We start from the raw sequence: 13,098 nt of genomic DNA, 5'->3' as shown, positions 1-13,098 counted from the left end.
GTGTTTAGTGGACAAGTAGATCTAAGATTGCGTACCACATTCTGCAGATACTCCTGTATACGTGCGTCTATTTCTATGGCAGGAATTAGTTCGCCAAATTTTGTCTTGTACCGGGGATCTAACAGTGTGGCAACCCAGTATTCAGGATTAGTTCAAATTCATACAATCCGAGGGTCATGTAGGTAGTGCAGCAAGAAGGCGCTCATGTGTCTTGTGCATCCAGGAGGACCAAGTCCTTGGTGTGTTGGTGGCAGAGAGGTGAGAATCGTGCATCCTTCCTCTGCCCTCTACCCACAACCTCGCACAACCGAAATGTGAGCAAGCTCTCACTCATCTGCTGAGTCTTCCATGCCCATCGCCAGTTCGTCCTCCATTTCTTCATGGGCTCCTGCACTTTCATCAACACTTTTTGCTGATACTATGCGCCCTTGTTAATCCCTCTCCCTCACCATGAATGCCGCATAGGTGCCGCTGACCATCTGGACCTCGTAGATCTTGTTATCCCTTCCGCATATGACTCCTCCTGTACTTCCTCCCCTTCCTCTTGTCCCAACACCTGACTCAGAATAATAATTACAGTGTGCTCCATCATGTAGATGACCAGAATTGTCACGCTGAGAATGACATTGCCAGTGCTAAACATCTTCGTCGACATTTCAAAACTGTGTAGCAGGGTGCATAGGTCCTTGATCTGACACCACTCCAGCAGCGTGATCTGCACCACCTCTGGATTAAGTTATCCCAGGCTATATGTCTTACCGTATTTCAGCAGGGCTCTGCGGTGCTGCCACACACGCTGCAACATGTGCAGATTCCAATTCCTGCGTGTCGAAACATCGCATTTACGGCGTTTAACTGCCAGACCCTAAGACTTCCGGAGTGATGAAAGTTGTTGAGCTGCTGTGTGCGCACGATGGAAGTGAGCACATAGCGAGCGTGCCCACTGCACAAGGCCATGTAGGCCGTGATGGTGTTTTAAAAATTGCTGGCGAATTCGGTTCAACACGTGAGCCCTAAAAGGCACGTGTGTCACATTGCCCTGAGGATGGCCCGCAGCCAGGTTTGCATCATTGCCGCACACGGCTGTTAAGTCACCAACGTAGTCCGCTCCGTCAATTTGTACTCCGGTTGCCAGGTGACAACGTGTTCCTTTCATGAATAGTGCTGATGATGTGAGAGTAGTCGATGCCAGCGGCGCAGGTGGACGCAGGTTATGCTCACCCACTGGGCTGCATTACCTTGACAGATGCAGAATCTCTGGCTGAATGTAGCTGGTGGGTATCTCACAGATGAAATACCATCATTCAGCTACAACCAATGGGAAGACACCACACCCTTCTTTATGCCCATCCTGTCTGCAGACCACTGCCAGACATAGCTATGAACCTCTGGTTAATTTTACCCCCAGTTCAGTTTTATGATTTTGTGTGCTTGTTACCTGACTACTTTTCCTGCTTGCTGTTTATGTACCTTGTTGGCCGATACGCATTTGAACTCTGCTTGTTTTCTGATTCTTTCCTGGCCGTCCCATTCTGTTCCTGTTCCTCAATTAATGTTTTGACCCTGCCTGACTACTATTCTCTGTAATAGCGGTGTGACTCACATTTCCCATACATTTCAAAGTAAAGCTTTGACCGCCTGATGGCATTGAGCTCTGCTGCCAGCATAGTAAGGAGGTGTGTGGTAGTCCTTGTGCGCAGTTGCAAGGAAGGGTGGCCTGACCACACAGGGTTTGCGCCAAGGTAGAGGACCCACACGAGGTTGAAGAGGCAGAAGCAGTGTATTAACTTCTACATACAGAACAAGGATTGAAACAACTCGTGGGGACGGCAAGACTTGTACAGCAGACCCTTCTCCATCTCTCACCATAGTTTGCCAGTGCCCAGTCAGTGACATGTAATGACCCTGTCTATGCTTACTGGTCCAAGTATCTGTGTTGAAATGCACTCTGTCGCACACAGATTTTCTCAAGGAAGTGGTGATGTTGTGTGCGACATGCTGGTGTAGCGCGGGCATGCTTTTCTTGGAGAAGCAGTGGTGATTGGGCATGTGGTACTGGGGCACAGCGACAGACATAAGGTCTGTAAAATCCTGTGTGTCCACTACGCGTAAAGGCAGCATTTCGGTAGCCAACAGCTTACAGAGGGATAGAGTCAACCACTTAGCTTTGTCATGGGTCGCAGTAAGTGGCCTTTTATTTGACCACATCTGAGGGAAAGAGATCTGGCTGCTGTCTGTAGACGGTGTTGAGTAGGGTGTCCCTGGAAAAATGCAGGTTTGTGAGAAAAGTGCAGGCGGAGACATGATGTTGCCTTCATCTTGCCTTCAGATCTGTTCATCTTGTATCATTTTTAAAAAACACATCAAGCAAGGGTTACTCCAAGCGGAGTCTACCTTTTTTCCCAACATTGGGCACACAGACACCCCATCAGTGGCAGCACTTGTGCCCTAGTTGCAAACAGGATGTTTTGATTTGCATCAAGCACATTCCAAATCCACAAGCATTTACTCTCCCCAGGATGACACAGGGGTAGTAAATTCCTTCTGGATCCATGACTTGTTCATTTTGATGAACGTCAGTGTGTCCACATTGTCACTGGACAGACGCGTGCGCTTATCTGTCAGCACACACCCAGCAGCACTGAAGAAGACACGTTCAGAGACAACGCTGGCAGCTGCACACGACAAAATCTCCAAGGCGTAACTGGAGAGCTCTGTCAATTTTTCTAGATTTGAAGCCCAAAAGGAGCAAGGCTCCATTTGCAAAGTCATTGCATCGATGTTCATTTGGAGATACTCCTGTATCATCCTCTCCATCCGTTGACTATGTGTCAGACTTGTTGTCTCTGGTGGCCTTGCAAAGGAGGGTCTAAAAAAATTATGAAAATATTCCATAAAATTGCTGTTACCAGCACCAGATACGGTCCTACTGGTACGGGTAGACTGTTGAAGATGACGATGCCGTCCCATGTTTGTCAAGTTACAACTGGGAGAATCACTCCCTTCACCTGCACGGTTGTTTGGTGTAAAAGCCGAGCTAAGATCGAGTAACAGCTTATGCTGATACTCCAGCATACGTGCGTCCCTTTCTATGGGTGGAATTATGTCACAAAATTTGGACTTGTCCCGGGGATCTAATAGTGTGGCAAGCCAGTAGTCATCATCACTTCTAATTTTGACAATCCGAGGGTCATGTTGGAGGTAGTGCAACAAGAAGGCACTCATGTGTCTTGCGCAGCCATGCGGACCAAGTCCACGCTGTGTTTGTGGCATAGAGGTGCTAACCGTTCTTTCTTCCTCTGACATCTCCCCCCAACCTCTTTCAACTGAATTTTGACCAAGGTCTCCCTCATCCGCTGAGTCTTCCATGTCCATGGACAGTTCGTCCTCCATATCTTCATGTCCTCCTGCACCTTCCTCAACATCTCGCCTGCTACCATGTGCCCTTGTTGATCCCTGTCCCCCATGGTCCCATGCCTGCCGCGTTGGTGATGATGAACGTCTGGACCTTGGTGATGTTGTTGTGTCTTGCGCATATGAATCCTCCTGTAGTTCCTCCCCTTCCTGTTGTCCCACCCCCTGACTCCGAATAGTGTTTAGCGTGTGCTCCAGCATGTAAATGACTGTAATCGTCATGCTGATAATGGCATTGTCAGCGCTAAACATATTCGTCGCCATGTCGAAACTGTGGAGAACGGTGCATAGGTCCTTGATCTGAGATCACTCCATCAGGGTGATCTGCCCCACTTCTGCATCTCGTTGGCCCAGGCTATACATCATGACGTATTGCACCAGGGCTCGCCGGTGCTGCCACAGTCGCTGTAACATGTGGAGAGTTGAATTCCAGCGTGTCGCCACATCGCATTTCAGGCGATGAACCGGCAGGCCGAAAGACTTCTGGAGCGATGCAAGTCGCTCAGCTGCGGCGGTTGAACGGCGGAAGTGAGCACTGCAGACAGTTTACGTGCCCTGGTCAGAAGGCCATCTAGGCCGGGATAGTGTGTTAAAAATTGCTGGACAACAAGGTTCAACACGTGAGCCATACAAGGCACGTGTGTCACCTTGCCCAGGCGAAGGGCCGCACCCAGGTTTGCAGCATTGTCGCACACGGCCTTACCAGGCTGCAGGTTGAGTGGAGACAACCATTTATTAAACTCGGACCGCAGAGCTGACCACAACTCCTCAGCTGTGTGACTCTTATTCCCAAGACATGTCAAGCTAAAGACCGCCTGATGCCGTTGCGCTCTGCTGCCAGCATAGTAATGAGGGGTGCGTGATTCCTTCTGCGCAGTGAGAACACTGGTGGCCTGACCAGGCAGGCTTGGGGCGGAGGTGGAGGACCAAGATGAGGTGGAGGATGCAGAAGCAGTGGCGGAACTTGGACAGACAGAGGATTGACACACAAGTCGTGGGGACGGCAAGACTTGTGCAGCAGACCCTTCACCATCTATCAACATAGTTACCCAGTGCCCAGTCAGCGACATGTAACGTCCCTGTCCATGCTTACTGGTCCAAGTATCGGTGGTGAAATGCACCCGTTCACACACAGAGTTTCTCAAGGAAGCGGTGATGTTGTGTGCGACATGCTGGTGTAGCGCGGGCACACCTTTCTTAGAGAAGTAGTGGCGACTAGGCATCTGGTACTGGGGCACAGCGACAGACATAAGGTCTCTAAAATCCTGTGTGTCCACTAGGCGGAAAGGCAGCATTTCGGTAGCCAACAGCTTACAGAGGGATAGAGTCAACCTCTTAGCTTTGTCATGGGTCGGAGGAAGTGGCCTTTTATTTGACCACATCTGAGGGACAGAGATCTGGCTGCTGTGTGTAGACGGTGTTGAGTAGGGTGTCCCTGGAAAAATGCAGGTTTGTGAGGAAAGTGCAGGCGGAGACATGATGTTGCCTTCATCCAACGTAGGTGCTATCGATGTCTGAGAGAGCTGTACACACTCACTTGTTTCCCCTTCCAAACCAACTGACGACCTACCAAGCAAACTGCCTGTTGCGGTTACAGTGGTGGAAGTTTTGCGTGGAAAAACAGGTGTGACAGCTGTCCCCACAGTCCTAGAAGATGAAGAGCGCGCGGATGCACTGGAAGGGGCGGGCGGTGGATGGTTCGCTCCGCTAGGCCGCATTGCAGCACAGTGAGCTTCCCACCGGGACCTATGATATTTATTCATGTGACGATTCATGGAAGAAGTTGTCAAACTGCTGAGGTTTTGACCTCTACTAAGAGAATCATGACAAATTTTACATATCACATGATTTGGGCGATCTTTTTCTATGTCAAAAAAGGAACAGGCTAGGCAAGGCTTAGAGGCCATGCGACCTGTTGATGCACCCCGAATAATGCTCATAGGCAGAGTGGTGGCTGAGGATGCAGTTGTAGACGTGCTACCAGTGCTCCGACTCTGTCCAGGAAGGCGCAAGGTAATTTCGTCGTCGGTTGCATCCTCCTCCACCGCCTCTGTTGACCTCCTCGAGTGCCTGACTGGGGGTTGACAGTAGGTGGGATCTAGAACTTCATCATCAATTGTTGTGTTTGCACTCCCCTCCCCCTCAGACCGAGCCTCTTCTTGCCCTGACCGAATATTTAAGTTGTCATCCCAATCGGGTATCTGCGTCTCATCTTCATCAGTATGTTCCTCATTGCCTATAACCACAGTTGTTGGAAAGGCAGCATTTTGGTAGCCAACAGTTTGCATTTTATGAAAGTCAACCTCCAAGCCATGTCATGCCCTTCTAAAAGCATGTATAACACAGCGAGGGGACTCCAACCACAGTCTCCCTCGTTTCCACTCACTGGGCCACACACACCCCACTTGACTGGCATCGGTTGAGCTCCCTTTTGAAAAAGAAAAAGATGCTTTGCATGAAGCACTCTCAAAAATACGCGTGCCTTTCCCGTCCCCTGGCTGACCCAGGGGAAGAAAAGTCCTCTGAGAGCCATGACTTGTTCATCTTGGTTCTTTTAGAGACACAGCGAGGGGACTCCAACCACAGTCTCCCTCGTTTCCACTAACTGGGCCACACACACCCCACTTGACTGGCATCGGTTGAGCCCCCTTTTGAAAAAGAAAAAGATGCTTTGCATGAAGCACTCTCAAAAATACGCGTGCCTTTCCCGTCCCCTGGCTGACCCAGGGGAAGAAAAGTCCTCTGAGAGCCATGACTTGTTCATCTTGGTTCTTTTAGAGACACAGCGAGGGGACTCCAATCACAGTCTCCCTCGTTTCCACTAACTGGGCCACACACACCCCACTTGACTGGCATCGGTTGAGCCCCCTTTTGAAAAAGAAAAAGATGCTTTGCATGAAGCACTCTCAAAAATACGCGTGCCTTTCCCGTCCCCTGGCTGACCCAGGGGAAGAAAAGTCCTCTGAGAGCCATGACTTGTTCATCTTGGTTCTTTTAGAGACACAGCGAGGGGACTCCAACCACAGTCTCCCTCGTTTCCACTAACTGGGCCACACACACCCCACTTGACTGGCATCGGTTGAGCCCCCTTTTGAAAAAGAAAAAGATGCTTTGCATGAAGCACTCTCAAAAATACGCGTGCCTTTCCCGTCCCCTGGCTGACCCAGGGGAAGAAAAGTCCTCTGAGAGCCATGACTTGTTCATCTTGGTTCTTTTAGAGACACAGCGAGGGGACTCCAACCACAGTCTCCCTCGTTTCCACTCACTGGGCCACACACACCCCACTTGACTGGCATCGGTTGAGCTCCCTTTTGAAAAAGAAAAAGATGCTTTGCATGAAGCACTCTCAAAAATACGCGTGCCTTTCCCGTCCCCTGGCTGACCCAGGGGAAGAAAAGTCCTCTGAGAGCCATGACTTGTTCATCTTGGTTCTTTTAGAGACACAGCGAGGGGACTCCAACCACAGTCTCCCTCGTTTCCACTAACTGGGCCACACACACCCCACTTGACTGGGATCGGTTGAGCCCCCTTTTGAAAAAGAAAAAGATGCTTTGCATGAAGCACTCTCAAAAATACGCGTGCCTTTCCCGTCCCCTGGCTGACCCAGGGGAAGAAAAGTCCTCTGAGAGCCATGACTTGTTCATCTTGGTTCTTTTAGAGACACAGCGAGGGGACTCCAACCACAGTCTCCCTCGTTTCCACTCACTGGGCCACACACACCCCACTTGACTGGCATCGGTTGAGCTCCCTTTTGAAAAAGAAAAAGATGCTTTGCATGAAGCACTCTCAAAAATACGCGTGCCTTTCCCGTCCCCTGGCTGACCCAGGGGAAGAAAAGTCCTCTGAGAGCCATGACTTGTTCATCTTGGTTCTTTTAGAGACACAGCGAGGGGACTCCAACCACAGTCTCCCTCGTTTCCACTAACTGGGCCACACACACCCCACTTGACTGGCATCGGTTGAGCCCCCTTTTGAAAAAGAAAAAGATGCTTTGCATGAAGCACTCTCAAAAATATGCGTGCCTTTCCCGTCCCCTGGCTGACCCAGGGGAAGAAAAGTCCTCTGAGAGCCATGATTTGTTCATTTTGGGTCTTTTAGAAACACAGCGAGGGGACTCCAACCACAGTCTCCTTCGTTGCCACTCACTGGGCCACACACACCCCACTTGACTGGCATCGGTTGAGCTCCCTTTTGAAAAAGAAAAAGATGCTTTGCATGAAGCACTCTCAAAAATACGCGTGCCTTTCCCGTCCCCTGGCTGACCCAGGGGAAGAAAAGTCCTCTGAGAGCCATGACTTGTTCATCTTGGTTCTTTTAGAGACACAGCGAGGGGACTCCAACCACAGTCTCCCTGGTTGCCACTCACTGGGCCACACACACCCCACTTGACTGGCATCGGTTGAGCTCCCTTTTGAAAAAGAAAAAGATGCTTTGCATGAAGCACTCTCAAAAATACGCGTGCCTTTCCCGTCCCCTGGCTGACCCAGGGGAAGAAAAGTCCTCTGAGAGCCATGACTTGTTCATCTTGGTTCTTTTAGAGACACAGCGAGGGGACTCCAACCACAGTCTCCCTCGTTTCCACTCACTGGGCCACACACACCCCACTTGACTGGCATCGGTTGAGCTCCCTTTTGAAAAAGAAAAAGATGCTTTGCATGAAGCACTCTCAAAAATACGCGTGCCTTTCCCGTCCCCTGGCTGACCCAGGGGAAGAAAAGTCCTCTGAGAGCCATGACTTGTTCATCTTGGTTCTTTTAGAGACACAGCGAGGGGACTCCAACCACAGTCTCCCTCGTTTCCACTCACTGGGCCACACACACCCCACTTGACTGGCATCGGTTGAGCTCCCTTTTGAAAAAGAAAAAGATGCTTTGCATGAAGCACTCTCAAAAATACGCGTGCCTTTCCCGTCCCCTGGCTGACCCAGGGGAAGAAAAGTCCTCTGAGAGCCATGACTTGTTCATCTTGGTTCTTTTAGAGACACAGCGAGGGGACTCCAACCACAGTCTCCCTCGTTGCCACTCACTGGGCCACACACACCCCACTTGACTGGCATCGGTTGAGCTCCCTTTTGAAAAAGAAAAAGATGCTTTGCATGAAGCACTCTCAAAAATACGCGTGCCTTTCCCGTCCCCTGGCTGACCCAGGGGAAGAAAAGTCCTCTGAGAGCCATGACTTGTTCATCTTGGTTCTTTTAGAGACACAGCGAGGGGACTCCAACCACAGTCTCCCTGGTTGCCACTCACTGGGCCACACACACCCCACTTGACTGGCATCGGTTGAGCTCCCTTTTGAAAAAGAAAAAGATGCTTTGCATGAAGCACTCTCAAAAATACGCGTGCCTTTCCTGTCCCCTGGCTGACCCAGGGGAAGAAAAGTCCTCTGAGAGCCATGATTTGTTCATTTTGGGTCTTTTAGAAACACAGCGAGGGGACTCCAACCACAGTCTCCTTCGTTGCCACTAACTGGGCCACACACACCCCACTTGACTGGCATCGGTTGAGCCCCCTTTTGAAAAAGAAAAAGATGCTTTGCATGAAGCACTCTCAAAAATACGCGTGCCTTTCCCGTCCCCTGGCTGACCCAGGGGAAGAAAAGTCCTCTGAGAGCCATGACTTGTTCATCTTGGTTCTTTTAGAGACACAGCGAGGGGACTCCAACCACAGTCTCCCTCGTTTCCACTCACTGGGCCACACACACCCCACTTGACTGGCATCGGTTGAGCTCCCTTTTGAAAAAGAAAAAGATGCTTTGCATGAAGCACTCTCAAAAATACGCGTGCCTTTCCCGTCCCCTGGCTGACCCAGGGGAAGAAAAGTCCTCTGAGAGCCATGACTTGTTCATCTTGGTTCTTTTAGAGACACAGCGAGGGGACTCCAACCACAGTCTCCCTCGTTTCCACTCACTGGGCCACACACACCCCACTTGACTGGCATCGGTTGAGCTCCCTTTTGAAAAAGAAAAAGATGCTTTGCATGAAGCACTCTCAAAAATACGCGTGCCTTTCCCGTCCCCTGGCTGACCCAGGGGAAGAAAAGTCCTCTGAGAGCCATGACTTGTTCATCTTGGTTCTTTTAGAGAAACAGCGAGGGGACTCCAACCACAGTCTCCCTCGTTTCCACTCACTGGGCCACACACACCCCACTTGACTGGCATCGGTTGAGCTCCCTTTTGAAAAAGAAAAAGATGCTTTGCATGAAGCACTCTCAAAAATACGTGTGCCTTTCCCGTCCCCTGGCTGACCCAGGGGAAGAAAAGTCCTCTGAGAGCCATGACTTGTTCATCTTGGTTCTTTTAGAGACACAGCGAGGGGACTCCAACCACAGTCTCCCTGGTTGCCACTCACTGGGCCACACACACCCCACTTGACTGGCATCGGTTGAGCTCCCTTTTGAAAAAGAAAAAGATGCTTTGCATGAAGCACTCTCAAAAATACGCGTGCCTTTCCCGTCCCCTGGCTGACCCAGGGGAAGAAAAGTCCTCTGAGAGCCATGTCCACATTGTCAGTGGACAGACACGTGTGCTTATCTGCCAGCAGACCCACAGCAGCACTGAAGACAGGTTCCGAGAGAACGCTGGCTGCAGGACACGACAAGATCCCCAAGACGTACGTGGCGAGCTCAGGCAATTTATCAAGATTGGAAGCCAAGAATGAGCAGGGCTCAAGTTGCACATTAATGGAATCGATGTTTCCTTGCATATACTCATATATCTGTGTGTCCTCCTCTTTTTCCTTGTCCAGCTCTTTTGTTTTCGCATGAGTATATGTCCTTGTCACTTTCCCATGTGTTGTGAGTTGTTTGTGACCTTTTGGACACCTTTGAGGGTGTTTTCTAGGTGTTTTTCTGTGTTTGTGATTGCCTGCCATTGTTTCCTATGCAGTTCGAGTTCGGTTCGTCGAACGTTCGACGAACCGAACTCGAACGGGAGGTCCGTTCGGCGAACCAACCTCGAGCCGAACCGCGACCGGTTCGCTCATCTCTATTTGCAACAGCAAGAAAATATAACTCCGGCACTCAATAAGAAAAAAATGGGAGATGTCCAGAATGCAAATATGCTTAACAGAATAATTTTATTGAGAAAAATTGATGCAAGGAAATGGACAGTCAGATGGTGACGTTTCGGCTATGGTAGCCTTTGTCAAACATACTGTCTAAATGACAAAAAAACAGCATATTTACATTCTGGACTTCTCCCATTTTTTTCTTATTGATTGGCGGAGTTATATTTTCTTGGATCTTGCTATTTTTCTCCAGAGCACCACCTACAGTCGAGCCAGGCCTCCTCTTTCTCTTTAATTTGCAACAGCAGTCACTCTGTACAGCAGCTGTCTTATGCAGTGAGGAGAGACAAGTAGGATTTTTGTGGGGACACTTATCTCGGTATAATAGGTACTGACGTAATACATTTATTTGGAAACTTGCCAGTTGAAGAAATCCAGTGATGTGTATTATAATGTACAGCTTTTCATTGTTATATAAGCAAGGCTTCTAGTATAGCGAGTGTTTCCATGTCACAAGAGGGCAGTAAAATAACTAGAACCTGGCAATATAAATTCCCATCAGAAATAATTCCATCTCATTAATCTATTAACTATAGATTTTATCATTATCACCGCAATGGCAAGGGAATAAAATCTCAATGATGTTTCCATATGGACAGTTATCAAAAACACTAAAAAACTACATAAAACATTCAACAGATAAAAGAACAACCTTTACATCTGACCACATTCACTGTGATTTATTGCAAATCCAGTCAGTATAATATTTGGTCTCCGTAGGTTATTCTATTACCCCATGAAATGACCCTACATTTACAGATCACAGACACCGCACACTAGCTCTGCCCTCCAAATCCCAAACCTTCTGACCAGGAGTCCTATTATTATGGTACAAATCAATAGGTCTTACCTTGTTGAGGCTCCGCATCGACCGCTGAGGATCCTTCGCTATCAGGTTGAGGTTGGACTTTGTTCTGCTGGAGCACTGAGGACTGCTTGTTCAGATGCTGAGGGTGGGTTTGGCTCTGGGCTAAACATGGCATACTTCTTCTAGATGGCTTCAGTTGATGTTCCTTATCTGTCCCACTTTTGCTTTTAAACATACCTGATAGAGTAAAAAAAAGGGAATATTTGCGTTTGCAGTCCAATTTTATAAAGCTCCTTGACAGCTGTTAAGAAAATCCAGAAGAAGGTTTTATATAGGGGAACTCCTATGTAACAGGTGGGAAGCAAACAGATAAAACCTGATGAGATGTGTCCTTTAACTGCTGACATGGTGACACATGGATTAGATCACTGCTTGCATGGTGACATACATCTCACTGCTTACATGGTGACATACATCTCACTGCTTACATGGTGACATACATCTCACTGCTTGCATGGTGACATACATCTCACTGCTTGCATGGTGACATACATCTCACTGCTTACATGGTGACATACATCTCACTGCTTGCATGGTGACATACATCTCACTGCTTACATGGTGACATACATCTCACTGCTTACATGGTGACATACATCTCACTGCTTACATGGTGACATACATCTCACTGCTTACATGGTGACATACATCTCACTACTTACATGGTGACATACATCTCACTGCTTACATGGTGACATACATCTCACTGCTTGCATGGTGACATACATCTCACTGCTTGCATGGTGACATACATCTCACTGCTTACATGGTGACATACATCTCACTGCTTACATGGTGACATACATCTCACTGCTTACATGGTGACATACATCTCAGTACTTGCATGGTGACATACATCTCACTGCTTACATGGTGACATACATCTCACTGCTTACATGGTGACATACATCTCACTGCTTACATGGTGACATACATCTCAGTACTTGCATGGTGACATACATCTCAGTACTTGCATGGTGACATACATCTCAGTACTTGCATGGTGACATACATCTCACTGCTTGCATGGTGACATACATCTCACTGCTTACATGGTGACATACATCTCACTGCTTGCATGGTGACATACATCTCACTGCTTGCATGGTGACATACATCTCACTGCTTACATGGTGACATACATCTCACTGCTTGCATGGTGACATACATCTCACTGCTTACATGGTGACATACATCTCACTGCTTACATGGTGACATACATCTCACTGCTTACATGGTGACATACATCTCACTGCTTACATGGTGACATACATCTCACTACTTACATGGTGACATACATCTCACTGCTTACATGGTGACATACATCTCACTGCTTGCATGGTGACATACATCTCACTGCTTGCATGGTGACATACATCTCACTGCTTACATGGTGACATACATCTCACTGCTTGCATGGTGACATACATCTCACTGCTTACATGGTGACATACATCTCACTGCTTGCATGGTGACATACATCTCACTGCTTGCATGGTGACATACATCTCAGTACTTGCATGGTGACATACATCTCACTGCTTACATGGTGACATACATCTCACTGCTTACATGGTGACATACATCTCACTGCTTACATGGTGACATACATCTCAGTACTTGCATGGTGACATACATCTCACTGCTTACATGGTGACATACATCTCAGTACTTGCATGGTGACATACATCTCAGTACTTGCATGGTGACATACATCTCACTGCTTGCATGGTGACATACATCTCACTGCTTA

General features: G+C 48.5%; 1 protein-coding gene across 3 annotated transcripts in view; it reads right to left on the bottom strand.

The window, feature by feature from the left end:
* ANO3 (anoctamin 3) overlaps positions 1-13,098 on the bottom strand; it is a 680,216-nt gene that overhangs the window by 449,869 nt on the left and 217,249 nt on the right. For all 3 annotated transcript variants that reach the window (XM_075325490.1, XM_075325493.1, XM_075325491.1), the window contains exon 2: positions 11,328-11,522. In XM_075325490.1, coding sequence (XP_075181605.1) covers positions 11,328-11,522 — 195 coding nt within the window. The remainder of the gene's footprint in view (positions 1-11,327; positions 11,523-13,098) is intronic.

Source organism: Anomaloglossus baeobatrachus, chromosome 10 (genome assembly GCF_048569485.1).
Source record: "Anomaloglossus baeobatrachus isolate aAnoBae1 chromosome 10, aAnoBae1.hap1, whole genome shotgun sequence".
In the NCBI taxonomy this organism is placed as follows: domain Eukaryota; kingdom Metazoa; phylum Chordata; class Amphibia; order Anura; family Aromobatidae; genus Anomaloglossus; species Anomaloglossus baeobatrachus.
This window is presented reverse-complemented; position numbering and strand designations above follow the sequence as displayed.